Raw genomic sequence first — 26916 nt, 5'->3', positions numbered from 1 at the left:
TACCATTTTGTACGATGATTTGTTTCTAACAACTACGTTGGTTGGGCACATTTGTTCATCAACGGAAACGGATACCACGGTACGAAAAAAGGTGTTATGGGCGCTTTTGTGTTTACCGACAACTCTCGCCCTTCTTTACTTACTCCAAGGGTAAGAAGGAAGGGGTGGTCGGTCGGTTGTGTTGTGTTGGGCTTGTTGATGGCTGCCTACTTGGCTGGCCGCCGACTTGCGCTCCCTTGTTTGTTTCCTCACTTGGAAGATGGGATGGGTTGTTTTTCTTTCCAAAATTCGCTTCAGGCCAGATTTTTTGTATATAGATACGTACTGCACTAGTCGAATAGGAAGATTAGTCGTATGAAATCGCAGAGAAGCTTGTGTGACTGACTACCCAAGGTAACTAGGAGTGCCTATTGCGTATTCATGCCGCCTCCCCTTGCCCCTATTATGTCATGAGAAGTAAGTTTGCTTGTGTAAGTATAAGATACTGGCCCATGGCATTCGTATTCCGCGGGCATGTCGACAGAGAACGGCAACACTTTGCGCCCATCAACACAGAAGCAAGACCGCCTGTCATGAATAAGGCACGGCACACAGATGAAGTCATTAGCGGCGTTTACGCATATAAAGTGTCAACATGACTGAATTGGTGTGCTCCGTCGTTGGGTCCCACGACAGACGATATATGAAGCGCAAGCAACATCGACCATACACCAAACGCCCTCCTCCCCCTCCTTGCCCGGCGTCTTCCCGTCCTCTTTCTCCATGTGTAGATCTAAATACAGATAAACAGGTGCAAGTAGCAAAGCACATCATCTCGTCTCGCTCAAAGAGGAGACAGAACTCGTGGCCTCCTCTTCTCCTCATTCTGCTTTGCTCTCCAGCTTATTCGCTCACGCATGTGCAGCGCTTATATACGCTCAGGCGCACAACGCTTGCTTCCAACATCAGTAAATATGTCCCTTCCCCGAAACCAACCGACCAACCCAACCCCGTTGTCATCCCATACGTTGACAACACCCCGCCTCCCAAAAAGCCCGGTTTCCCATCTCTAGTGTTCCCACCATCCAACCGCTCTCCAATGTCGGTCCGCGTCACCTCCCTAGCTTGAATACGCTGGGTGATGAGGTGAAAAGAAAACAGGAATATCAAGGTGAAAGGAAGCCGCCTATTTGCGCCAGTGTTCGTAAGCGATAGTGATCAGCCCATCCTCTGTTTATGCCCGGGTCTATAGGTGTAGTAGGCCCTTATAATAAGTAGTGTATCTCTACTCTTCATACCCCAAAAAGGTGAATGCTATACAACGAAAGACCAAGAAGAAAAATTAATAGGTGTACGTAGTAAGTAAGAATCGAAAGTTGTGTTGTGTCTTTTCATCTCAACATAAGGTGGCAGACGAAGGAGAAGCACCGCCCGCCCTTTTACACTGCTTGTATAGCTGCTCTGTTAATCGGCTGCTCCAGTGTTTGCTGCTGCGGTGTAGCCGTCATGTCTACAATCAGCTGGCCGAATTTCGCCACAACCTGAATGACAGCAGGTGCGCCGTTGAAGACCATCATACCAAGGATGAAGATAAGAAGAGGAAGCTGTGACAGAGAATTAGTTAAGGGACACACATGACGTGTGGAGGGGAAAAGGAAAAAAAAAAAGAAGAAAAAAGAAGAAAAAAGAAGAAAAAAAACCCTTACCCAGACGAACCACAGCATCTTGTCACTGCTGCCGGTCTTGAGTCGCTCAGCATGCGCGCGCTGGAGGTCCTCTTGCTGTTCCTTGGTGATGGCATTCTTGCGTCCGATCTGCAGAAGATGCGGGACTTGTCTGGTCTTTGAAGACTCGGCTGTCGATTCTTCTGTCTGGTCGTACAGGGCCGCACATTTGGCATCCGCCTCGTACTCGGCCGCGGCAGCCGCGGCAGATGCTTGCTTAGTGTCGACAGATTGCTGGTTGTGTGGGAAGAGCTCCTCATAAGCCGGCGGCGGCGAGTCCTTAGCCCCAAAGAGCGATGTGATCTCCCACCACTGCTTGTCGCCGTCACGAGGGCCGTGGTCACCTGCAGATCCCGGGCGAGAGCCTCCGATGTTGGGGACCAGAGATGCGAACCTCTGCATGAAGTGTGCATTGTTGAGCATGTTGTGATAGTCGTTGCGGCCAGGTAACTGTGGCATTTGTGGCATCTGAAATTGCTGCCAGTTATGTAGCACAGCTTGCCATTGTTGCAATACACGCCCTTGTAGAGCTGTCATCGCAGCACCGGGGGACGCCATGCCTGCGGGGACTCCAGCAGGAGGCGAGGGCACAATTTCGGGAAGGCGGTGGTTGTGGGGCATGCTACGTCTTCTCATCTGCAGATAGTCCTTTGGTTCCCCTGGCTGCGAGTCGAATTCTTCGGAGGAATCTTCGTAGTCGTCATCGCTAGACTCTCCGGAGCCCGAGGCATCTGTCAAGGACTCGTCATGGTAAGCGGACATTTCGAGAGGTTCTCGAGATCCCCATAAAGAACTGAGAGAAGTGGCACTGTTAACTCTGCTGTGGAGAGAGCCCCGGCTACGAGACCGTGCGTTGCGCTCGACGCTTCGAAGGGCTCTAAGCACTTCTCTGGACCCCTCTGCCCTCTGGCAAAGGTCCGCGGCAGTAAGGCCTGATAAGCTTCTCATGGTTGGATCAGCGCCGAAGATCATCAGCCGGCGGACAATTGTCGCATGGTTGTTCATGGCCGCGAAATGTAATGGTGTGAAGCCTCCCTTGTCGCGAGAGTGGATATTGGCACCTCGTGACAGCAAGCCGGCGACGAATCGGGACATGCCCAGGGAGCAGCCAAGATGCAGCATGGTCTGCCCCGTGGACGACTTCCTGATGTTAATTCTGGCCTTGTTGACACTGTCGTCCAGATCAATGAGGTCGAGGATCTTCATAAGACCAGATTCAATGCATTCGCGTTGAGCCTCGCGGAAGTTGTATCCGCCGGACACTTGGTTTCCGCCACCAGGGGAAAGTCCCCAGCCGCCAGGGTTTGATCTCGAGTTGATGATGCTCTTTGCAATATCTGTAGCATCTTGAATTGTGCCCCCAGTTTGTTGCCAAGACAGACGAGAGCGGTTCGCATCAGCTGTTCCTCGCTATCGTCGATGTAGCGGAATATGGCTTGTTTGCCACCATACGCTGGTTGCGGATCGGGCAATTGTGGGTGCCTGATGCGGACCAAGACGTTCCCTGCAACATGAGACGGAGGCAATAGGCAGACCAAAGAGCTCTCACCCCAGAAAGTGGTGGTAAGTGCTCTCTTGTCGCCAAACATCACTTCCAGGCCACCGTTTGTGAAACCACTTCCGAGGACCGTCACCTCTATGCCTCCATCCTTGGGGCCCTCGCCAGGAATAATTTTGTGGATAGTGGGACTTGGGCTACGAATCGAGTTCATCCCGACAGATGCGTTGTTGAAGATCGCTTGAGAGAGTGGTATCTGTTGCTGAAGCACACTCATATCGTTGCGGAGATGGCTGGGACTCGGAGCTCTGCTTGGGTGAGCTGAGGCTGGGGCCGAGTACATGGGCTGGGCCAAGGGCATGGTGTCTATGCTCATGTTTCTGCTGTTTCCTCCCGAATAAAGTTCGTTGTTGTTACTATTAGGGGTAAGAGGCCCGGTGGCAAAAGGCTGTTGCATGCCGTTCATAGGAGGGGGTTGCGGCTGGAACATGGGGCCAGTTGACATTGGGAAGTTGTTGACAGCCGGGGAGAACGGCGACGTGGCGGACGTTCCCATTGGCGCGTCGTTTTGTGTGTTATTCAATGGTGCACCTGGCGGCTGGACTGTCTCTAGGCGGGTCATGGCCAACCCTTGCGGCAGCTTGTTAGTCGAGCTAGGCTTCCTCCTTTTAGCGGCGGGCCCTGCTGGAGAGGTCGGCGACGCTTGCCGTGATAGATTACGAGGTGTCGCGGTGGCCGACGTAGTTTGAGAGTTATGGGGCTTGGAGACCGAAGTCTGCAAATGAGCGCCGCGCTGGAGACTCTGAAGATCAGAGGACGACTGTGTTTGACGGAAAGGTAGGGGTGCCTCTTGCGGCATAGCATCTGCCTGTGTTTCTGTAGCGCTGGAGGGATTCGTTGTGACTGAGGGGGCAGGTGTGTTTTGTGGTCATCGGTGATCATAATAGCATTGGACATCTCCTGGACAATGACGTTGTTCTGGCAGTCCTTCAGAGTAAAAATAACCTGGAAGCCCATCTTCTCCTGGTGGTGTCGGCAGTAGCAAGCGATGCGCATAGGTGCATCTACCTGCATGGTCCCCGGAGGGGGGTCATGCCAATGCCGGTATCAGTAGCGACCTGCCATTCCTTGACCTCCTGTGTGTTGAAGACGATAGCCCGGTAATTTTGGTACTTGTCCCAGAGTTCATCCTCTTCCGGCTTCTTGTTCTTCTTGCGCCCCGCCCTTTTGCGTTCTCGAGTGATGCAGCCATGGCAGATCCGGACTTCACCACCATTCTGCGGCTTGATTTCATCAGCCTCCGGGCCAGGATTCGGGGAGGTGGGCCGGGAAGCTTTGGCAGCCTGCTCGAAGGCTTTGCATCTCTTCTTTTCATCCTGCATAGCGCTTGTGCATACAAGCATGGTGTAGAGTTCGAGCATGTCCGGCGAAGATTCAACAGGCCCTTTGTGCAGCAACTTTGCTTTCGAGATACTGTGCCTCGGCAGGTGTAAGCGCTTGATGGTCGGTGGGAGGTTGTGGAAAGTTAGTTTGATAGGAATCTGCGTCTCTACCCGCGACTTGAGGGGTGTTGGCTGGATCCTCAGCGTTGCTTTCCCCTCGAACGCCAGACCATTGTAAGCCACACCCGGAGCGGGTGCCGTTAGACCGCCCGTATGGACACCCTGCTGCATTCCTGCGCCATGCCGCGCGGAAAATGGGACCTGAGCAGGCCAACCAGAGTTCGGCCCCGGCAACCTGAATTGAAACGAATCGACTGAGATGTTCATGTTGTTTTCAGAAACAGGAGAGTCCTTGAACATGCCAGCGGGTGAGGATTCATGGCTTGCGAACATGGGCGAGGCTTCCCTAGAGCCTACTGCTTTGGCACCACTTATGCCATTAGTGAACGCATACTGTCGAGTATGTGTTAGCGTAGCGAGGCTAGTAAGGTGAAGCGTACTGACCGACGGTGCCTTGCCATGGCCTTTTCTTTGAAGGCTCGGGCTCTTAGCTGAGACGGCTGAGTGGTCCTCCGGAGACAGAGAAACATTGCCATTTGTCGGCGGTGCGCTCGGACTGCTTGACGCACTGGCAAAGTCAAAGAAGTTGCTGTCATCAAAATGAGTGGAGGGATCGACAGACTGGTCTAACGAGTGCCCCGAGAGCAAATCAATATTGGTGTCATGGCCATTTGTGAGCGCATCGAATGGTTTCCACTCGGCGAACGTCGCATCCTCGGTCATCATGACGTCTCCCGAGGTATGGCTCGTCTTGGGCGAATTTGAGTCGGCGCTCCGCCTTGATGAGCCCGAAGATGAAGAGTCGCGGTGAGACGGCGGTGAGAAATCCAGGTCTTGTTCCGGACGACCAGGGGTGGCGAAGAGGTTCTTGGTGTCACCAAGAGCGGCCGCGTCGAAAGTCTGCAAAGCGGCGGAATCACCAGCATCTAGACCGAATAGCCCGGCGTTGTCGGCGTTCAGGTCATCCGTCTCGAATATGAACTCGCCGTTGTACGCCGTGGAAGGCATTCCTAGATCAGGGTCGAACGCGCCACCGAAGACGGTGTGTCCATCGGCTGGCATGGCCTGCTAGATACCACCTCCAATGTTTGATGGTTATCGCAGCACAGCAGTGCTTTCCCCAGACGAGGTCGCGGGAGTACGCCGAAACGTTGCTGAAGTGGTATGTCTGCCGGTGTTCGAGAGTCGGCGCAGAAGCGGATGATTTGGCGTCGATAAATGTAAAGCGCTGGGTCCAGCAATATCGCCCTGTACCACACCCAGTACTCCTTGGTCGGTAAAATCTCGAAAGCCAGATGCGACGTGGGATGGAAGCGATCGTTGCAATGTAGCTCGGCGGTGATCTTAGTCTTGCGGCAGCATCGCGCCCGAATGGAATGCGGGTGACCGAAACAAGTATATCCCCAACACAAGAATCCTCGAGTTGCAACGGGTACGGCGAGAACAATTTTGATTTGATCGACGGTGGTGGTTAAGCCGGGAAAATCTGGCGTAAGCGTGGTTTCGTTTCGAGGGCGAATTGTCGGGAGGCAATGATGACTGGATGTGGCCAAGAACCGGGACGCGTATATGGGCAGGCAGGCAGCCTTTCAGGGCCTCGTTGGAAATTGGGATTGGTTGAAAATTGCGCTATGCCGATAATCGTCGTTCCGTTATCGGGTGATTTGTCCACACCGGCCGGGCAGCAGTGGTAGTGGTAGTAGCTGTTGGTGATGGGGGTGGTAAGAAACGATGTTGACTTCTTGTTCAATCGCAAGCAGCTGGTGTGTGTCTTGTCGGGTCGGAGGGGGTTTTCCTTCCTGAAGGGTAGGTAAGTAGGTAAAGCAGCGCACTTCACTTTACTCGCACGCACACACAAAACAGACGCACAACAACGCGGCTGGGGGGGTGTGGGTTGGGATAGTGTCGTCAGGATGATTGCGTGGGCTAGTGCAGCTCGTCTCTGCGAACGAGAGAGAGGCTTGAAGGGGGAGGAGAACGCTCCACCCGCAGTCCAGTGTCCAGTATCCAGTGCCCAGTGTCCAGGGCCGAAAAGTGGAGGTGGAGGTGGGACGTCTGGATTCTAGGGATTGGCCATTGGATTCACGGCAAGACGGGCGCAACTTGTCGAAGACCTACAGTGAAGAAGGGATGGGATTGGGTGGGATCGGATGGGATGCGGGCTAGCGGGTGCAACAACACGGCAAAAACTATCCAGCGAGGGAGAGAAGGAGAAGAAAAAAGCGACCAGGCAAGGATGGGCTCGTAGGGGACCAAATCATAGCGCATCCAGAGCTGCATCCAAGAAGGGCAGAAGTGGCATCCCCCAGTTCGCTTTCCAATCCCAGTCCCAGTCGGTGTGGTGCTGTGCTTTATCAGTCGCTCTGTTGCCCTGTTGCCCTACAAGTATGGGCAGCCAGTACAGTGTATCGGCAATCTTGCACGAACAGGGTCTCTGCCAGTCCAAATTGACCAGTGAGAGCAAACCACTGCCACTATTAGCTAACAAGTATACGAGTAGAAGTGTCCATCGACATTATCTCTCTCATACACCCACAGTGCATGCCCACGATAGTTCGTCGCTAAAATAGGTACATACTTACATAATACGCTCCCTCCTTGCGACGAATTGCAGTCGAGCAAAGAAGCAGGCGAGCGGTGTATGTATTCTGGCGACCTACGTTAGCTAGTAGTAGGTGCTAGGTAATGGATGGATGATGGCTTACGAAACCCTGTTTGGGCATCGGGGGCAGTAGTCGGGGCCTGTTTAGCTGCACCTGGAAGCGCTGGTTTGCACAGCTGTGAAGCTATAATAAGCTGTCGAGTGTCTCAAACTACAAGATTGTGAGCGGCCGTCTTGTTACGATTACTACCAACCACTGGCTTTTCAGGCCATGCATGTTTTGTTTGCTATCACAAAAAAGCCAGTCTTGCGGCGTAACTCCCGCTCTTCTTCAGCGGCGGGAGCCAAAATGGTAAAATAAGCCCACCCGGCTCTCGGAGAGCCAATCCTTCCTCGTGGAGCCGGAACGCACGCACAAACTCGAGGTTAGAGACACTTGGAGACAGTTATTAGGTTGCCACGGGGAGGGCCATGTAGAAGATTGAACTCAATTGGGGTTCGTTCTAGCTGCATGGTGATGATAATGATGATGATGGTGATGATGATGCCCTTGCCCTTGCCCAGGCGGTCTCGGCCACGGCGCCTTATGGTAGGTAGGTATGTACAATAACCATCAAGATTGAGGGGCCACAAACCCCCACGCAGCCGTTTTGCCTTGTACGGCAGATAGGGTGATGAAGCAGATGAATATATTGCACCGGAACTCTCGTAGCCGCGTCAAAGCTTGGTTAGGAGCCGGTACTGTTTGTTACGGTGAAACAAGATCATGTGTGTGCAACGGGCGGGTATCGAAACACCCAGCTTTTTCTTTTTTTCCATCGTTAAGAAATCGTAGATACAGGTCCAATAAGCGTGTGTTCCCTCGTCCGGCCTCCTCCTCCGAGTGTGCTTTTATTTTATTTTATTTTATACATGATATATACACATACGTAGATAGCTGGAGGTCAGACGAAGAGTGGTTACGCCATTGTCCACTTCGGTGGTGTTAGGTCGAGGGTCGACTTGGCTTCGATGTAGGACCGACTACGAGTAGGTTGCTGATCTCTGAGATCTTCCTCGATCCAGCCACCGCCTTCTGCACCCTGGCTTGGGAGCTGGAACTCAAAAGTCCCGTCACTTTAATGCTAGGATGTCCGCGCAAGTAGGCTCGAACGCTGTGTGCGGTGCAGCATCCGTATCCTGAACCGATGGAGAGAGCTCGCCAGTCACTCATGTAGTCGGCTGTATGCGGCAGGCCAGGCGGTTTGAGGGCTTTAGTTGACTGCGCATTATTGTATATCCCTCTCTCAGGAATACAAATACATTCCAACCAACTGCAGCATGCGCACATAACTATACATATACGAAATTATCTGGATGCAGATTGGGTTCCATTGGCTGTCCCTCGTACATGGAGGGTGGAGTACGTAAGACATCGTCAAGAAACATTGCGGCGAAACTCTGCATGGCCTGCATATGGCGCAGTAGCAGCAGCAGCAGCAGCAGCATAAGAAGAAGCAGAAGCGTTATCTCTACATGCGCCTCCTCAAACTGAAATCCATACAGCCACTTGGCGCTAGGCTCGCCATTCCGGTTCCGCATCCTTACATGCTATCATGCTATCTGGTCCATATCCTGCAGAGCTGGGTTGCGACGCAGTTTCAAGGATGCCAGCTACTCACTGCCACCTCGAGGACGATTTGTAAATCATGTTGCACAGAAATCCGAAGCCAAGAGTAACGAGATTTTCAGAGTGGGTTGATGACGACAATTATTGCATCTCTCGCCGTCTCTCTCGCGCGCGCTCTCGCTCTCATTCTCTCTGTTGCTCTCTCTGTTTCTCCCTCTCCTTTTGTCGCCAAGCACATCCCAATGGCACAATTTGGAACACTTGCAGCTGCATGGCGAATCAGGGGCTCTTGGATATTAACTACGCACCCTCTTCGCTCATAGGGCCCTGGCTGCATATCCAGCTAGTAGGATCTAGACCTTTGTCAAGGGCTGTCATTGTTCGCCAAAATTATCGGCTGGATGCACAGGCTCCTCTAATCATACTTTTGTTCCAAAAGCTTGCTTGCTGAGCTACCAGGCACAGAGTTGGGACCGCTCCCGCCAATCGCTATGATGTGATCCAGGTACGGAAGTCTGTTTATCACCCGATTAGGTAGAACTCAAGGTCGAGAGCCGTTACACGGGCTTAGGTAAGACAGCAATACTAACCTGCCCGTATCAGGCAATTATTGATCGAAGCGCGTTGCACCCGTGCAGTAATAACCATAAACTTATTTGACTGCATAGAATATCTAGAGAGCTATAAACAGACGAGAGCCAACTCCCGAGTCCCACGAACTGATCTTGCGGGATAGTGCAACTTGATTCGGCGAGTGAGTCTAGTACTGAATAGACAAAATCAATGTGATAGGGGCCGTCTTAACTCAATCAGTCACCCCCGTCGAAAGGGACAAAAGTAAAAGGGCCAGACTCCTGGAATGATCGTAAAGAAAGGAAAGCAGAATAACCATTCGTTTCGACAGACGCATGTTGTCACTGTTAACGAACAAGTTAGGGCACAGATACGTCAATACGTCAGGCGAACGCAATTCGGAAATGTAAGGGAGACCAAGGCGGGGGTTAAAGTCGACCTTGGATACAGTGAAGATCATGATTGGGTGGATTGCGCCATACATCAACCCATTATGCACTGCTTAGAAGGTGTCATTGCTGCTAGGCCTTTGCGCACCACAGCGGAGAACCTTGGTTGGATATACGAGATATCTAGTTTGGGGTTGGCTGCGAGTGCTCATAGACCTGGGAATGGGCAGCGGTCGTACTCGGCAGATACGCGTTGTTTGTAACCGACTGAGTCCGCTCCGCCGGTCGGGTTTGGTCGTGACCTGGTTCCGATAAGTCTTCGTCAGGGAAGCGAATGGTACGATTCGGCAAACCCGACGTTACCACCTGCCCATCGTTATCCGCGGAGATGACACTGCCGCCAATTTGGAATAGTGGTGGTGCAGATGTTGCTGACCTTGAAATGGCAGGCGAGTTCAGTTCACTGGGATTTCTGGCGGTGTCCTTGGCGCGGAAGGGCGGTAACAAGTTACTGACTCTCCCCCGGATACGGAAAGGAGTTTCGCTTCCTCCCTCGTCGCTGGGCGACTTCAGGCTTCGAGATATGGTCCGAGGAAGCTGCACCCCAAACTTTCCAAGGGGGATAGTCAATCCATGGATGACCTGAAAGGCAAGTTAGCAGCATACAGGACAGTCCCAGTGATGATGGAAACTTACGACACTGCATATCGTAACAAACCATACAACAACCTCCACTACCTCTCCTAAAGCAGCTACATCTTCTCTCTGTTGCCCATCGACCTTGAGCGTGTCGAGAAAGTGGAGTGTTATATACAGGTAGAAGATGCCCGAGACTCCCACTGGGCCAAAGAAGCCCATGAAGATAGCTTGGCGGATGTTTTCGATTTGGGGGAGGAATTTGTGCACAGCCAAGATGACCGGCGGGCGTCTGAACAATAGGATCAGGATACCCAGAGGAATGAGTCGGTAGATCGGGATGACATCGTTATGGAGGAACATGGACCAGGGACAGACAGCGCCGTACCACATGAAAATGGCGACATTCAGGAGCATATCGATGGTGGGTTGAAGTGTGCTGTTGGGTATTAGTCAGGAAGGAAATGCCACACTATGCGGATAGGTAGGTCACATACTGCGACTTGTTAGCATGCAAATACAGCCCGGCATATGTAGAGCTTATCTTACCTCATCAAGGGTTTCAAGTCGGAACCAGTCGTCCCACGTGAATGTATTCCCAGCGATAAAGCATGCAAGAACATCGTCGCTGCCAATCATGCCACACGTACCGGTGATGAACAGGGCCAGTGAAAGAGCAAATACTATAAAGCTCTCGCGATCCACCCATTTCTTCTCCTCGGCGAAGTGTAGCAGGTGTAGGAAGACCTTGCCGACCACGGCACCGTAAAGGACACTGAGCAAGATCGTATAGCCCCAGGTCTCTCCAAACCATTCCCCCATTGCTTGCCTGGCTCCTCCGCCAGCGGCATGGCTACCATCGCCCACATACTTGATCAAGTAAAGGGCAAAGAACAGGAAAGGGTAGCCAAGCCCATCGTTGGCACCTGATTCTGCAATGATGATCTTCTGGAGCTCCTTCGGCACGTTGTTATCGGCGAATCTGCCCTTCACGATCACGTTGGATAGAACCGGGTCTGTCGGCGTAACACAGGCGGCCACGGCGAGCGCATGGAGATAGGGTAAACGGGGAACCAGAGCCCATATCAGGAGGCTGGTGACGAGCCACATCAGGGTCATGACGAGACCTAGCAAGATGCTGAGAGGCTTCCATTCCTTCTTGAGGTAACGGCTTGGGAGCTGTATGCCAGCCAACACAAGCTGCACCCCGAGCACCAGCCGTGAGAAGTACAGGGTGATGTCATTGAGGTTATCTTGGTTGCCACGTGCGTAATCCAAGGGCCGGATGAGATTGGCTGCTGCCGGCGAGAAGGCAACGCCCACCAGCAGCGATATCACTAGAGCACCAAGTCAGCCGAGCAACAGTATGGTCATCGATCAGCCCGACTGCTTACATGCTTCGGAGAGATAAAAGTTCTCCTTGACAAGGTAGGAGACTAGGCCGAACACACTGATAAACCCGCCGAGCAAAGCGGTCTAGAGGAAATCAAGTCAGAAACCAAGAAACAGCATGGACGGAGCATGGCGCATACAAGAATATTGAAATCTGTCAGGTCCAGGCTAGGCATTGTGTTGTGGAAAGAGAGCAGGAGCTCTCTACTCAGTGGCGGGTGGGTACTGTCAGGTCACGCCGGAGTCGTCCTTACAGGTCCGTAGGGCAAGTAGGCAATGGTAAGCCGTTGGACATTCAGCAAATGTTATTGAATCATTTGGACGTGGCCGAAGGGGGATTGTAGATGCTCTTTGAAGAGCCACTTTGAAGAGCCACTTTGAAGAGCCACTTTGAAGACTTATTCTCTTATCAGTAGACAGAAGCGACGTTCACCTGCTGTATCACGACGACAAGGTACTGCTGCGTCTTGGTCGCAGCGCGAAGAATGTGTTTGGTTGGGCAGGATAAGTTGGGTTCAGACGTCGGCAGCTGGGAAACGAGACGGTCGCGGCTCGTGTGAAACGTGAAAGACGACGGTCATTTGATGACTCTGACTCTGGCAGAGGAGGAAAATACTTTGTTTGCGGTCGGGTCTGACGGGCGGTGTTGTAGCTTTGGTTAGCGCCCACCAGGCGGATCCCGTTCCGAAGCCTGCACAACGAATCAGTCATTCGGACTGTTGATCAAGTGCTTACTATTGCACCGCGCTCCATGGTTCTATTGGGTTTCTTTGCTTCATCACACGCATCGGTCTGAGTTCAACAGAGTCAATAAATCATGTATGTATTCTGGACGGTCGCGGAATGTAAATAGCTGCACGCAAGTACATACATAGTCTGGCCAAGTGAGTACCTACCTAGTCCTACACGTGCTACTTACTCATCGTGCCCATGGCAAACTTCTGCCTACGTACCTCTTTACGCAAGAGAAGTAATTGGATATCTCCGCGTAGCATGAAAGTACACCACCCTTTCCTCTTAATGAAGTGAGTGCCCAACATTGGGTATGATCACTTCTCCGTTGCACACATGGGCTTTCCGGCCATTTGTAGAGGAATATCCGACCTGGATCCGGGTGCGATTACAGGCACGCCTAGCCATTTACCATAGTGCGGTAGTAGGCATCGAATATGCTAATACGAGTGCAGCAAGAATGACGGCACATTGATCATACGGAGCGGTCGTAGGATGTCCAGCGTCCCAGCAGTGTGAAATATGTAGGTACACAAGTGGGGAGAGGTATAGAACGACGTGAAAGGGGTAGAGTTATACTATATGCATCCTAGACTTGACCGTTGTATTGCTTCACTCTCGTTTCCCATGTCAACCCGAGCCGCCTGCATCCGACATTACTCCTATAGACAATTGACTGTGTAGAGTCGTACCCCGCACTGTCGCAGCGTTGGGGAAGGCATCCTAACCTAACACTACATCATCCCTGTGTAACTTGACTTCTTCATCAGCACAGCGCATTACAGCATGCGGCTGAACCTCGTCTTATCTGGCATTTTCAGCCTCACGGTGGGCAACAGAGTCGAATCTTGTTTTCTTTCTGTTTTCCAAAAATAATTGCTTGCTCTTTGGGCAGCACAACACGAGAAGCCATGGACCCGAATATGTCATGCGGTCCGATAACGGCAATAGGAGATATCGCGAGTGTTTCGTATGATCCCTCAACATGTGCTTGAAACAGTATTCTTATATGCCCAAGCTGACTGGACTGGACTTCCAAGCTGCGAGAGATGCCGAAGAAGAAAAGTAAACTAACATTCCCTCCCTGCAGACTTACATCCCCAAGAAGACACTGACACGGTTTCTTAGATCAAGTGCAATCGTCAACATCCTTGCTCAGGCTGCGCAAAGGCCGGCACGCAATGCGTCATCTCGGGCTCTGGAGAGAAGCAGAGGTCTGTTGGGTCCCCCGGTCCGTCCTGACATATGGTACTTACTTACACAGTATGCAGGCCGGTTCCCAAGAGCTACGTGCAGGCTTTAGAACGACATGTTGCCTCCCTGGAGCTGTTCATTCAACAGCTGGCCAAAGCGGACAGCGATAAGAGAGAACACATGCTCTCGGGATATACCAAGAAGCAAGAAAGTCAGATGGATACAGCTTCGCCTACCTCGCCGGCTGCTGATGAAACCGACGTCGTCTTAGCCAAGGCACGAGCTGGCCAGTTGAAGAAGACTCGCTCCGGAAGTGCCTCTTCACAATACTTTGGTTCGACTGGACTTTTCCATACATATCCGGGGACCATCGAGCCGCTCCCACATGCCCAGCTCCCAACCTGCAACGAAATAGTGGCTACTTCCTCGCCCGGTCAGCCAACGGGCCTGCACTTCTCTCCCCACGATGAGATGTGTCAGAGTTTGATGTCTACCTTCTTCAAGGAACAATATCCTTACCACATGTGCGTCTACCGAGAGTTCTTCCTGCGCGACTATGACACTGGAGCAGGCCGTTACTACTCAGAGGTGCTACTGTTTGCGATGTGTGCCATAGGCGCACTGGCAACAGGCGACCCATCAATGTCATCCGTGTCGGAAGCCTTCTCTAACCAGGCGGAGATCATGGTATACGCATCCCTAGACAAACCGGACTTGACACTACTCCAGGCTTTGATTTTACTGAGTTATCACGCCATTGGCCATGGGAAAGCCTCCAAGGGCTGGTTATTCCTAGGCATTGCACTTCGAATCACACATGAAATGGGCTGTAGGTAATTTCCCAAGTCAAATGCCCGCTCAACCTATCACGGCATTTGTCAGAGTATCCCGAGCGTGCTCAGACGTTACCTGGGGAGTATTCAGGGGCGCAGAACTCCGGGGACCCAAAACCAAGCCCTTCATACCCCCCTAAGTCACTGCCCCTATATGTCTACCTTCCCTGAAAGTGGGATTTACTGATGTGTTCTATCGAAGTGCATCTTGACCCAAACAACTGGTCTTCTGATGAGCCGTCGGAAGAGAAAATTGACCGGGAGATCCTTCGTCGTGTGTACTGGGCAGCCTTTAACTCGGACAAACAGATCAGCATGTACTTCGGTCGGCCTCCTGCTCTGTACCCCCATGAATCCGATGTACGCAACACCATACGGATACCCTATCCCGATGACTGGCAGGGGCTTCTGGACACCTACATCGCCAAGGATATCTCGGCAACTGCGTATGAAGACGGAATTGCCCTCTCTGGGAGCTTCATCTATCGGGTAGAGCTTTACAAGATCGTCCACACAATGATCACGGGTCTATTCGAGAACCGTAGGCACAATGCCGACAGTGCAGTACTCGCCGCGACAGCGCAGCGAATTCACGTGCAACTCAACAAGTGGCTCGCTACCCTCCCAAGCAAGCTATACTGGAATCAATGGAGCAACGGGCCGGTTCAGCCGTTCGTTCTTCATCTACAGTAGGTGGGCACACAATGGCAAATGCTTCAACAGAGCGACTGACAATATTCCTCCTTAGCATGGTCTTCCACACGGCGATGATCATTCTCCACCGGCCACCCAGACATCTTTACGGTAGGCCGGGTATGAGTGAAAGCGAGGACGTCGAAATTTGCTACGAGTCGCTGCAAGCCATCACACGATTGCTTCGCAGTTACTCGCGCTACTACAAGTACCCGGCCTTGCCTCTGGATTTCGTCCATACTCTGTCCGTTGCCGCTGGCACGGTGCTGATGCGCAAATCTCTGGAAGACATACCGGCGGACGACTCCAGCGTCGTGAAATCGATGGAGACTATATTGGATGCAATGGACGCGATCAAGCACACTTGGCCCTGTATAGTTGAAGTAAAGGCAAGCGTCGTCCAGGCCATGGAGATTTCAGGGGCAGATGAACAAAGATCGGCACAGAACCCCCTTCTGGACTTTGGTTTCCTTGCGGGTTTCGGATCTGGAAATGCCACAGGCCTGGACGACCTTGACCTGCAGATCTCTGATGCCGACTTGGGAATCCTTCTCACGGATGACTTCTTGATGGATCCTGTCTATGGACCAACCCTGGACACCGGAGGCCCTGCTTAGACAATGTACAAATATCGTTTCGGTACGTCGGTTACATCACTCAAAATGACGTATCTCCATCCTCTGAGTTGCCGATCTCTTATTTGCGTCTAATATTAGAGCAATGATGAACCAAAAATACTAACTACTACCTACTACCTACTGACCCCACCCAGTTTATTTGGTTGAGCATGGGTACCGCCTGAATTGTACCATGCAGAAGTAAACCACGCAACAATTGTACGATGGCCTCTCGTCAGACCTGGCGGTTGCGCATGTGTTGCAGGTTGGCTGGGCAATTGGACACGTCGGATAGCGCGCTTTGATTGAGATAGTCAAGATGTATTGACTATGTCGTGGTCCTTGCAGTCCAATAGTAGCATATGTCCAGGGGCATGTGCCATGACCGTCCCCTTTATGTTCGCCCTCATCACGGCCTCTTGCGGCGTCACCCCACAAGCCCAGAAGACCGGGACCTCGTCCTCCGCCGAGCCGCCCTGCCAGGCCTGCAGCTCGCCCAGGGGTCTCCCGTCGGCGGTGACGGGCGCCTCGCCCCACTCAGGGGCGTCAATGTCCAGTATCCCCAGACTGTGTACCGCCTCCCAGCCCCACGCGATGGGCTCACCATGGGTCGCGCTGTAGCCCCGCGTTATGCGCCGAACCTTTTCCACCTCGCGCGACTTGTACGGCCGCATCGAGACGACGTACGTGCTCCCCGTGAACACGCCCGCAGGGCACAGCGGCAGCCGCGTCCGGTACATGGGCACATTGCGGCCCAGGACCGTGTGCCGCGGCACGAGGCCCGCGAGGCTGAGCGCGCTCTCGAAGCTGTAGGAGCACCCGATCAGGAACGCCACGTGGTCGCCGTCGTCCCACTCGCTCTCGATATCCAAGGCCTCGGCCCGGACGAGCTCCGCGTCGCGGTACACCATGTACCGTGGTATGTCGTGGCGCAGGTCGACGCAGCCCCCCTCGGATAGAACGTCCGCACCACCGGCCACATACGACTTGAAGGAGTCATACTTCCCCGGGGCGGCGGACTCGGCGATCAGTGGACACGGCACCGGGTTCCGGGCACACAGGAGACGGAAGTCGGCTGCGTAGCGCGACGGCAGCACGATGAGGTTCGCTTGCACGTAGCGGGGCCAGACCGGACGTTGGCGACGTCCAGGTCTTGGCCCGGGGAGGCTTTGCGGACTTTTAAGGCCAGAAGAGAGGATCGGGGCTATGGGTGAGCCGGGCTCCTGTTCTTTGGACAACGATGTGTTTGACGATGAAGTTGCAACCAGTACTGCCGCTGCCATGACGGCGAGAGTCTGTACCAATGAAATGGCCCTGTAGTGAAGAGTAAATTGCCCCAATGCGTTCCTTTTGCAATGTTGAGGCCGATATCACTGTCTGCTATTTATGGAGCTTCAGAGGATGGTGGCTTTAAAGGTGACCGAAGCTGGAGTAGGGGGCCGAGTGATAGGCGGACTTCCGCCTCCGCAAGCCTCCATCCCCTCAAGTGCCCCCTCCCCAGATAAACACTTGACCTACGTACATGCCCAGGCCGATCCCTTCTTACTGCAGACAGACAGTCAGCGATAATGCCTGGGATGGACCGATCTATCGGATCTCGCTATCGCTTGCTTACGTACACAATGGCGTTTTGTACGGGTACTAGCCGAGCCATATCTGCGGAAAGTACGGAGTAGTTCCGTCGGTCTCCGTTTTTGTGGATGAGGATGGGGGAGTCTAGTATCCAAGCCACCGGGCTGGCGATGCATACATACAAATACTCGAAATCCCACTGCTGTTTCGAACCCCTTGAAGAAGGGGGCGCGTCGGCGATTGGCTCTTACTATGCGGCTTGGCTACTACCAGTGGAAATCGAGTCTAGATCTCGACACCATCTGCTGGATTGCCTGCGTCCCAACCGCCCGTTCTGGAGTGACCTGGGCGCAGCTGGTAGAACTGGACCCCCTCACGCGAGAATGGAGGGGCAAGCCCCCGATTAGCGTGCCTACTAGCCGCGTCGCTGGCGCAAAGAAAGCGGCGATGCCCAGCGTGCTGCCAACTTCTTCCCTTTGCGTCTAGGAACCAGCTCGGGTTTTGAAGCCCTTCGGCGTTTGAAAACTAGTAGCGCTACTGGAATACAACACACAACGCAGCAAAAATGATACGATATACCGGATTTACAAACAGGACTTTTGCCCCCAAGTAATACCGGCAGGTAGGTAGGTATGCGGACGATATATGGGGTTGCACAACAACCCGACCGCGAGCGAGTCAATAATGCCCTCGCTTCGGTGCGGACGGAGCTCAAGTGAAACACAGCAAAGTAGCAATAAGCACTTTATGTCCGACTGCATCCAGGACTGCGTGCGTCCAGCTTGTTAGGTAGCAGTAGTATAGGTCCTGACTTCGGTCGCGAAACAGCCCCAATGCCGTATAGTTGCATTATCACGAACTCTAAAGTGGCATAAAGTGACAAATCCGTGGAAGTCATGAACTATGATGTAGGAGGGGTCCTGAGCAGCCCTGAAATCCATCGTGATACAAGCCCAGACACCCGGGACCAATCGGTACTCGCGTGCGATGTCGCCTATACTCTGGATCTTGGGACAAATGCCGTATGGCATGCCGTCCAATATATGTCAGATACCACGGCCAGAATCGTGATCCAGGCAGGCGCCAAGATGTGCACACCAGACGGAGAGCAACAACAATAATACAATAGGTGACATGCATGTCATGATGCCATATCAGCGACCGCGCGAGGTTCCAGGATGACTACAAAAAGCAAAAACTCCTACATGGCGCCATGAGGGGCGGGAACATACAACCGTGCCGCACCCGAGGCAAAGAAACCACTACCCATTAGCAGCAATTGCCAGCAAAACGTCGTATTAAGCAACGACTTCTCATTGGCATTCATTGTGCGGCTGGGATGGCAACTTTGTCTTCGGGAACGTGCCGGGCCCCCTTTTTGTATTGTGGCCATTGACGGATTGGGCGACACTACTCGAGAGGGCTAAAATCTCGAAGTCTCGTGGACATTCTAGTCAGGCTGCCCCGGGTGGATACGCTGACGAGTCACGCCGCATGGAGAGAAGCAGCTCCAGGGCCAAGGAATCATCGTACAGAACATCTTACTCGACCGGTGCTGTCCTTCTAGAAAAGATCTTTCAGGGTACGGACCCCAACCTCACTCTCCGCCTGGGTGGGCGGGCTGTGGCAGCGGTTGCCGTAGTATCCGCATGAGAAGATCCAACTTGATGACCATCGTCGCGTCGTCCCAATTTGATTGACTAGAGAGAGGGAGGAACGGGGGCCATGCTTTTTCTTTGAACGGCCTTGGTAGCTGGTTCATGCCTGAAAAAGAAAAACTTGGAATATGGGGGAGAGAAGACACTAGATGCGTCGACTGAAGAAAAAGGATGAACTGCCAGGAAGTTTGTCAGGGTCGACATCGGTCGGGTCCATCCCGGTACACCGTTGGGTGATTGATGGGGCTCAGGGATCGGGGACCACGTTGGAAGCAACATTGGGTGCATAAGACGACGATAAATAATAAATAAACTCCAGTGTCATCCTGCGCCTACGGATTGAGAGAGTGCTGTCGCCGTTACATCCAGGGGGTCTTTGGGCAGTAGTCGAAGCGCAGAGAGTCCTGTAAAAGTGCCCAGTGCCGAGAAGCACTGAGAGCTGGTGGGCGATGGCGGCTGAGCTTAACTGCAAAATTTTGATCCCGTCGCGCGCCGCTATCATTCGTGACTGCGGCCGTTTGCAGACAGCCTAGCGAGGACAGCATTCAGGACGACCCAGCTTGCATCGGTCGGTAATTCACCAATGGCCATGTTAATCCTCCATGGAGCAAATGAAGAAGTACATGCAGCAGCACAAGCCTGGAGAGTTCTTAGCGAGCCGCCGCATCCCGCTCTCAAAGATCTCCTTAGGCTAGGTTGTTAGGCTCATCAGGGACAAAGTGTCCTGTTAGAGAAGGAGGCGACAAAAAGAAAAAAAAAACCCACCCGAGTCTTGGAGCCGATGCCAGATTGGCTGGTACCTATCGTGATCCGGTGCTGTGCTAAAACCGAACGTTTGTTGGTGCCGCGTGCCGCCCAATTCCTGCCAGCATACAAACCGGCGGCGTGCAGACACGGACCTGTTGGAAATATCAATAGAATGGGGTGATAATGCCTGGCTGGCCCCGTGGTAGCAGGTAGCGCAGCAAATCCAAGGCATTTCCGGATCGCATGGCAGGCTAGTGGCTGACCCCTAGCGACCAGAATAGGTCCTGCAAGGACGGTCAGCCATGCCCAGACCCCAGAATGGATGTCGAGCAAGCAAGGCCGATGGGAAAAGCAGGTACTGTGCTCGGAGGGGAGGCGAGGGAGGGAGTGTCAACGGTCGACTTTGCCGACGCAGTTGCGCGAAAAGAATCGCGGTGAAAGAACAACAGCACCAGGTCGAACGACGAGAGAAGGGCGTCTGCATGAGGCTAGGCATTCTCCGAAGTCAGGTCAGGTCAGGATGAATAGGAGGCTCGATGACATCGACATGAATCCAGATCTGTAGCCGGATGCAGCTACGTTCGATGTAGCTCGATACTGTACATGCCATCCTACTTACATCGTACAGGGTACATGCAATTACACAGGTCTGGTTTAGTGGATGGGGAAAGGATTAGCGACGGGCCTGATCGCGAGTAACCCCAAACCCAAGGTGTAAGCGGGTAACGCAAGTAAGTAGCAGTACCTGGCAGCAGGCCGGTAGTGTAGGAGAGGCATGAGGCTGTTCTTGTTTTCCGCATCTGCTCCAATCTAAAGAAGGACAGGTAGCCCTCGCCCCCGGCCTGCAAATTACCATTCTGCTTTGAATGCGGATTTGCGATCTTGTTTTAGCTGCCCTGGTGGTAGCCCGTATGTCTGCCTGCCTGCCTACCCGTCCAACCAACCGTCCCTCAGTCTTCGCCCGTACATGTAGGTACTTTATGCATGCATTGTATTTCCAGTCCGCACACGACTCAGTTTCCGTCCTGACCAGAGAATAAGTGGCCCTTCCGTGTAACGTACAGCCTGTAGCACTGATTTCTTTTCCGGGGGCTGCCTGCCAAAGAAGGATCAGAAGCCTGGCTACGTCATTCGGAAACGAACCTGAACCACGAAACGACCACAACACACACACTGCACACTGCACACTGCACACTGCACACTGCACACTGCAACTGCACACCACACACACACACACACACACACACACTCGCACTCAACTACCACCACCACACTCTTCCATTCGCTTTCCACGTCGACGCAACCAGACTCTCTTACGCCGCCATCTCCCTACCATCCAACAAAGGGTCTATTTTTCGCGGCCGCTTACGATCTACTCATTCAATAATCCTTCCTCGGACCTTGCCATTCGACGTCACCGCCAGATACTGGCCATGATTACGGCATAGGCACACGACGGACTCCTCGAATTAGAAAAAAAACTAAAACTCCTATCTTACTAACAGCGAATGCGGCATCCCTATCGCTATCCTCGAAGTGCATGGGCGCGCTTCTACTTGAGGAATGCCAATGCCAACCTCTAACTTGACCCAACAGCCTAATAATGCGCTCGATGCCGGTCACGACAATACTGTAAATAGCGACGTCTCGCTAAAAATGTGGAACTCGAGGACGAGCCGCCAACTACCCAGAGTTCGAATTTAGCAGCTGGGCATGGTCTTCTTCAGGAACTCGCAATGTTAAGTCCGCGCAGGCAGTCATTGACGACGACAGACGGTTCCGATTGCACCGCGGATTCTGAAAGGGCGAGCGACGGCGCCGGCTTTCATTTGCGTGGCGGTGGACCAAAGGAAAGAGAAGGTCAGGAGACACCAGAGTCAAGAGCCGACACGGATGATATGCTGCGCGACAATAGCTCGCCAGCAGAAGCGCCCCCATCTCTGGAGGAAGGGAAGAAGAAAAAGGGAAAGGAGGTCAGTATTGCGACTGGTTCTCCTGAAGTAATAGACTCTCAGTCTATCATTAATCAGTATCGCGAACGCCTTGCACGGGACTTGGAGCGGCGCGAGCTGCTGGCTCGGAGTCCCCATCTCGTCGACTCGGAGACGAAACGCCCCTCGCCGATACGTCAGGAGATGTCCACTTCCCCGACCCCAGGATCTACTTCCAGCTCGGATCTGCCAACAGCATCTACCGAGTCGAATAAGACCGTTCGGGGCGGCATGACCCCTTCCTTCACACCTGGGCTGGCAGCTCGAACGCCATCTTATCCGTTTCCCAGGATGGCAACGCCCAGCTATTTTCCGTCGGCACTGCATCGAGCCTTTAGTAACCAGTCCAGCATCATTAATGCGGCAGGGGATCAGTTCGACAACTTTGCAATGCATGACCAGCTGCGGTCTGATCCGTCAACGCCTGCTTCAGCTATGGCCTTTCAACCATACGGGGCAACTCCGATCCAACAAGATAACTTCGACTTTCCGACGCCGAATCTGTACGATCTTGCTCTAATGCTTACAGCAGAGCCGGGCATGGACGCCTGGTGGAGTTCTGTTGTTCAAATCATGAAAGAGCACTTCAAGGCCGAGAGGATGACGCTATCCATCCCAGCCGATTCAACAGACTTGGAGAATGTGCCTTGGGGCCAGAAGGCGACATACAACAACCTCGAAGGAGATGGGTACAGCATGGGCTATATGGGCCGAGGCAGCAACAGCATGGTGCCAAGCAGCAGGGATGACGTGTCCGAATTGGCCTCACTTGCCGACTTCCATTCGCGAGGGGAGAGACAGACACGCCCAGCGATGTTGAGTCGGCATTCCTTTACTTCCTTCGAAGATAAACGAGATACCCGTCAAGGCCAGCCTTCTGGAAGCGCAGGCCAGACACCCTCAAGGCCGACGGCATTGCCCCGCAGTAAAAGTTATTACCCCTACCCCTAAACGGGCTTCTCCGACCTCCCCTCGGCCGCAACTCAACAAAGAAGCACTCGAGGAGCATGATGCTGTAGAGGAGCAGCAGCCGACATCCCTTCCGGTTTGGGAGGCACCTCTTGCGATCCGTCCAGAGGTTAAGGGGCGCGTGTTGCCAGTCCTGCAAGGGCTTGATTTGGAAGCTGATCCTCTGATTGATCATAACGGCATCCAGAGGGTGATCGAGAGGGGCAAGGTGATCGCTCTTACCCGCAGTTACCCGTACCTTGATGCCTTTACGGAGGAACCAACACAAGAAAAGAGGGCCCCCGCGGTCGAAGAAAAGAAGAAGCCCAAAAAGCCAACAAGAGCTAGCTCTTCCAGCAAATTGTCTTCTCTTCTTGGCAACGCTGCTAACCCAAGGGTGGGAAGTCGGGTTGGGAAAACGGCGACGCGAGAAAAGTCCAAGATTTCCAATGTTATGTCGGTCCTAGACATTGATGACGAGGAGCGGCGACCACCAACCCCAAAGTATGAGGAATACGAACAGACTCCCCCGTCTCCTTGGTCGCAGTCGCCTGCCCCCTCGCCAGCCGTTCGTGCCGATCCGACCGAAAACCCCTTCTTCACCGACGCTACGGTAGATGAAGAGTCTTTCAACCCTGGCCCAAGCCCTCATGACTATACAAATATCCAAGCCCCCCGAAACAATAGGCGTTGACAACGCCTGGACCGTTCTTCATATCCCCCTGAAGCATATACTTCTCTCTAAGCCGGCCCCGCAAACATTCAGGCTAGATCCTGCCGCTCTAGAGCAAAAAGGGGGGCTTCGCAACCGCTACGATCCTAGTGCTGAAGGCAATGTTTTTGCCGAACGACCTTCTTCGGCAGACTCACGAAAGAAGGACCAACAAAGTCCGATCGCGATCCTGTCAATCTTGACTCCCGTGATACCGTACCCATCCAACCTCCGCTACTCCCTGGAACATCTTGCTCCTCACTTGGCCACATCGTTCTCTCTTAGTCGCCATTACTCCAACCTTGAGACCGAACTTGCAGGTGTTCACCGCAAGAGACCGACTACTTCTGGATTTGGGGCTCTTGGACCAGATGGGCGACCAATTGCAGATCCTTTGCTCTTTGCGCACATGCCATGGCCTCCTTCTGAGGATCCTTCCCAGCGGTCGATTACGGGAAGTATGACGAGTCCTAGCGATTCAGGCCCATCTCGCAGTGCCGCTGGTTCTCCTGGTGGTACACCTAATTGGGACCCTACGTCTTTCGGCCTCGTCGTCGAGAGAGCGCACCACTGGCACGAGTCCAGGGAACTGTGCTGGAGACGGTTATTTTGCATCTGCGCCGAAATCAACTGCTCCGGCAGAGAGTGGCCGATCTAACAAGAGCTCCAAAGAGCTTTCTTTAGCAGCGCAGAGTCGTTCAAGTAGCTGGAGAAGCGTGCAACCAGAAACGTCTTCTATAGAGAGTGATACAGGTGGCCAGGGTATCGGTCGTGCCGAAGACACATTACAAAACGTGCTGAAGAAGAAAGCTGCGTCGTCAAACGAGGCGGCAAGGCAGGATTCCCGTGGGGTTCAAAAAGACAACGATGAGTTGGTCAAGCAGCTCGCGGCGCAGAGTTTGTCGGATCAGACTGCGCACAAACACACGAGGCTTCATTCCTACGGGGCTGAGTTCTCCTCCACTTTCCAGTCCCTGCCTTCAGGGGCTATGGTTCAGACCCCTTCGGTAGCGACACCATCGGCACCATCGCTACAACGTCAAAACACCATCACGACTGCACAAGTTAGTATGCTTCCGCCGACCGACAGACTGAAGGGGCTTATGCTGGACTCTCTGCCTGCACATGTATTTGTTGCCATGCCTGTCAATGGTGAAATCATGTGGGTAAACAGCAAATATCTCACATATCGTGGGCAAACCATCGCGGACCTCGTTATGGACCCATGGGGCAGTCTTCATCCTGAAGACCGCGATATGTACTTGCAACAGTGGACCACCGCTTTGCGTACCGGTGATCCATTCGCCCATGTTGTCCGGATCCGCCGTTTTGATGGTGTTTACCGATGGCACCAAGCTCGTGCCGTTGCTTCAAAAGATAAGAGGTTTGATTATTCAGTATATCGGCTCCTATATGGATATCCATGACCAGAAGGTCGCGGAACTCAGAGCCGCTCGCCAGGAGGAAGTCGAAGCCTCGGAGGCCAAGCATCGGTTATTGGCCAATCTGATACCTCAGATAATTTTCACTGCTACCGAGGAGGATGGCATCACATTTGCCAATCAGCAGTGGCTGTCCTACACCGGTCAAGCCTTTGACGACGCCATGGGAGTGGGTTTTATGGACTATGTCCACCCGGACGACTTGGCCAAATGTAGGATACCAACCGAAAAGTTCTCATCTACCCCCACCAAACAGGCTGGACCGGGAACCTTGTCTCGTAACACGAGTTCAAGCAGCAGTTCCACGTACGACTTACCTGCAGGCCGACTCGGGGAGCTTGCAAAGAAGCAGGGCATCGTGAAGGTAGCAACCGATAGTACTGGTCGGCTTTCTTACACCGCCGAACTGCGGTTAAGGTCCAAGTCGGGAGAATACCGGTGGCATCTGATCAGATGCGTGGAGATTGATACCATCGACTTTGGCACTGGCGAGAGCTCATATTTCGGATCGGCAACCGATATCAATGACCATAAGCTCCTCGAAGAGAAGCTGAAGGAGGCGATGGAGTCAAAGAGCAGATTCCTCAGCAACATGTCCCATGAGATACGCACACCCCTGATCGGTATCTCTGGTATGGTCAGTTTCCTCCAAGATACGGTGCTCAACGAAGAGCAACGAGACTATACCAATACGATTCAGACGAGCGCAAACAGTTTGCTCATGATCATCAACGACATCCTCGATCTTTCCAAGGTGGACGCGGGTATGATGAAGCTTAACTTTGAGTGGTTCCACACGCGGTCACTGATTGAAGATGTCAATGAATTGGTCTCGACAATGGCAATCGCAAAGAGACTGGAACTGAATTATGTGGTCGAGGAGGACGTCCCATTCTGGGTCAAGGGCGACAAGGTCCGCATCCGCCAGGTGCTCCTCAACGTCATCGGAAATGCAATAAAATTCACCGCTCAAGGGGAGGTCTTCAGTCGCTGCAAGGTTCTTGTCAACCCCGAGCCAGAGTTGGGCGACGCGGAGATCGTACTCGAGTTCTCCATCATCGATACGGGCCGTGGATTTACCAAGGAGGAGGCGGAGCTCATCTTCAAGCCCTTTAGCCAAATCGACGGCAGCAGCACTCGCCAGCATGGCGGCAGTGGGCTTGGCCTCGTCATTTCCAGACAGCTCGTTGAACTTCACGGGGCAAGATGGATGGCACCGCCGAGCCTGGTAAAGGTTCCACCTTCACATTCTCGGCGCGCTTTGGTCTACCTACCGATACAGACCATCCAGATGTCGTCGTTACGCCGCCGACAGAGACAACCTCGCCGCCATCCGAAGATAGTAGCACGCGGACGGCGCGGCCGCAGGCGCTTGACAAGGTAGCCGCTGGTTCTCAGGCGACTTCTAGTCCTGGTTCCGAGGTCGCTGTGAGGTCTCCCACACTTGACTCGTCGGCGAGCTCGGACCCCTCGGTCAAATCGGTGCCCTCTCAGGCAACTGCCAGGTCGTCGGTATCATCGGTCAACGTGGGGCTGACGCATTTCAGTGAGGCTGCCAAAGCAAGCGGACAAGACCTGTCGCAGATGAAGTTGGAGATGCCTTCGGGGCGGCTGTCCCCAAGCGGCTCACCGACGCCTGGCATTACCAATCTTGCCGGCCCCATGGACCAGTTCCGACCACCGATGTACTCCATCCTCATTGTCTGCCCACAAACCTACAGCCGAGAAGCAACGGCCAAACACATCGAGATGACTCTTCCCAAGGATATCCCGCATCAAATTACAGCCTTGGCTACTGTCGAAGAGAGGCGCAGAAACTGATCAGCGGCGAAGAGGCGGTGATCTTTACCCACATTGTTCTCAACCTTGGCTC

General features: G+C 53.3%; 6 protein-coding genes across 6 annotated transcripts; 2 read left to right on the top strand and 4 right to left on the bottom strand.

The window, feature by feature from the left end:
• Positions 1–1418: 1418 nt before the first annotated feature.
• PG997_001144 (uncharacterized protein) lies at positions 1419–5765 on the bottom strand (the record flags this gene model as incomplete). The annotated part of the gene is made up of 4 exons (XM_066805459.1): positions 1419–1583; positions 1686–3029; positions 3086–4085; positions 4270–5765. The coding sequence occupies 4 exons, from the start codon at positions 5763–5765 to the stop codon at positions 1419–1421; spliced, it is 4005 nt and encodes a 1334-aa protein (XP_066675232.1).
• Positions 5766–6960: 1195 nt separating this feature from the next.
• Positions 6961–7426, bottom strand: PG997_001143 (uncharacterized protein; the record flags this gene model as incomplete). The annotated part of the gene is made up of 4 exons (XM_066805458.1): positions 6961–7082; positions 7131–7177; positions 7286–7359; positions 7409–7426. The coding sequence occupies 4 exons, from the start codon at positions 7424–7426 to the stop codon at positions 6961–6963; spliced, it is 261 nt and encodes an 86-aa protein (XP_066675231.1).
• Positions 7427–10059: 2633 nt separating this feature from the next.
• On the bottom strand, positions 10060–12080 carry PG997_001142 (sodium/hydrogen exchanger family protein; the record flags this gene model as incomplete). Its single annotated transcript, XM_066805457.1, has 5 exons — positions 10060–10518; positions 10573–10951; positions 11087–11849; positions 11907–11988; positions 12045–12080. The coding sequence occupies 5 exons, from the start codon at positions 12078–12080 to the stop codon at positions 10060–10062; spliced, it is 1719 nt and encodes a 572-aa protein (XP_066675230.1).
• A 1541-nt stretch (positions 12081–13621) lies between these two features.
• Positions 13622–15973, top strand: PG997_001141 (fungal-specific transcription factor domain-containing protein; the record flags this gene model as incomplete). Its single annotated transcript, XM_066805456.1, has 5 exons — positions 13622–13701; positions 13765–13850; positions 13901–14659; positions 14866–15352; positions 15412–15973. The coding sequence occupies 5 exons, from the start codon at positions 13622–13624 to the stop codon at positions 15971–15973; spliced, it is 1974 nt and encodes a 657-aa protein (XP_066675229.1).
• A 314-nt stretch (positions 15974–16287) lies between these two features.
• PG997_001140 (uncharacterized protein) lies at positions 16288–17256 on the bottom strand (the record flags this gene model as incomplete). Its single annotated transcript, XM_066805455.1, has 1 exon — positions 16288–17256. The coding sequence occupies one exon, from the start codon at positions 17254–17256 to the stop codon at positions 16288–16290; it is 969 nt and encodes a 322-aa protein (XP_066675228.1).
• A 4430-nt stretch (positions 17257–21686) lies between these two features.
• Positions 21687–26864, top strand: PG997_001139 (hsp90-like protein; the record flags this gene model as incomplete). The annotated part of the gene is made up of 6 exons (XM_066805454.1): positions 21687–22691; positions 22789–23502; positions 23561–24116; positions 24187–24965; positions 25033–26211; positions 26250–26864. 6 exons carry the CDS (start codon positions 21687–21689, stop codon positions 26862–26864), a joined length of 4848 nt encoding a protein of 1615 aa, XP_066675227.1.
• Positions 26865–26916: the final 52 nt, after the last annotated feature.

This window comes from Apiospora hydei (genome assembly GCF_038363865.1).
Source record: "Apiospora hydei strain CBS 114990 chromosome Unknown utg000002l_segment0_segment0, whole genome shotgun sequence".
NCBI classification, from domain to species: domain Eukaryota; kingdom Fungi; phylum Ascomycota; class Sordariomycetes; order Amphisphaeriales; family Apiosporaceae; genus Apiospora; species Apiospora hydei.
Note: the sequence above shows the minus strand (reverse complement) of the source record. Positions and strands in the feature narration are given on the sequence as shown.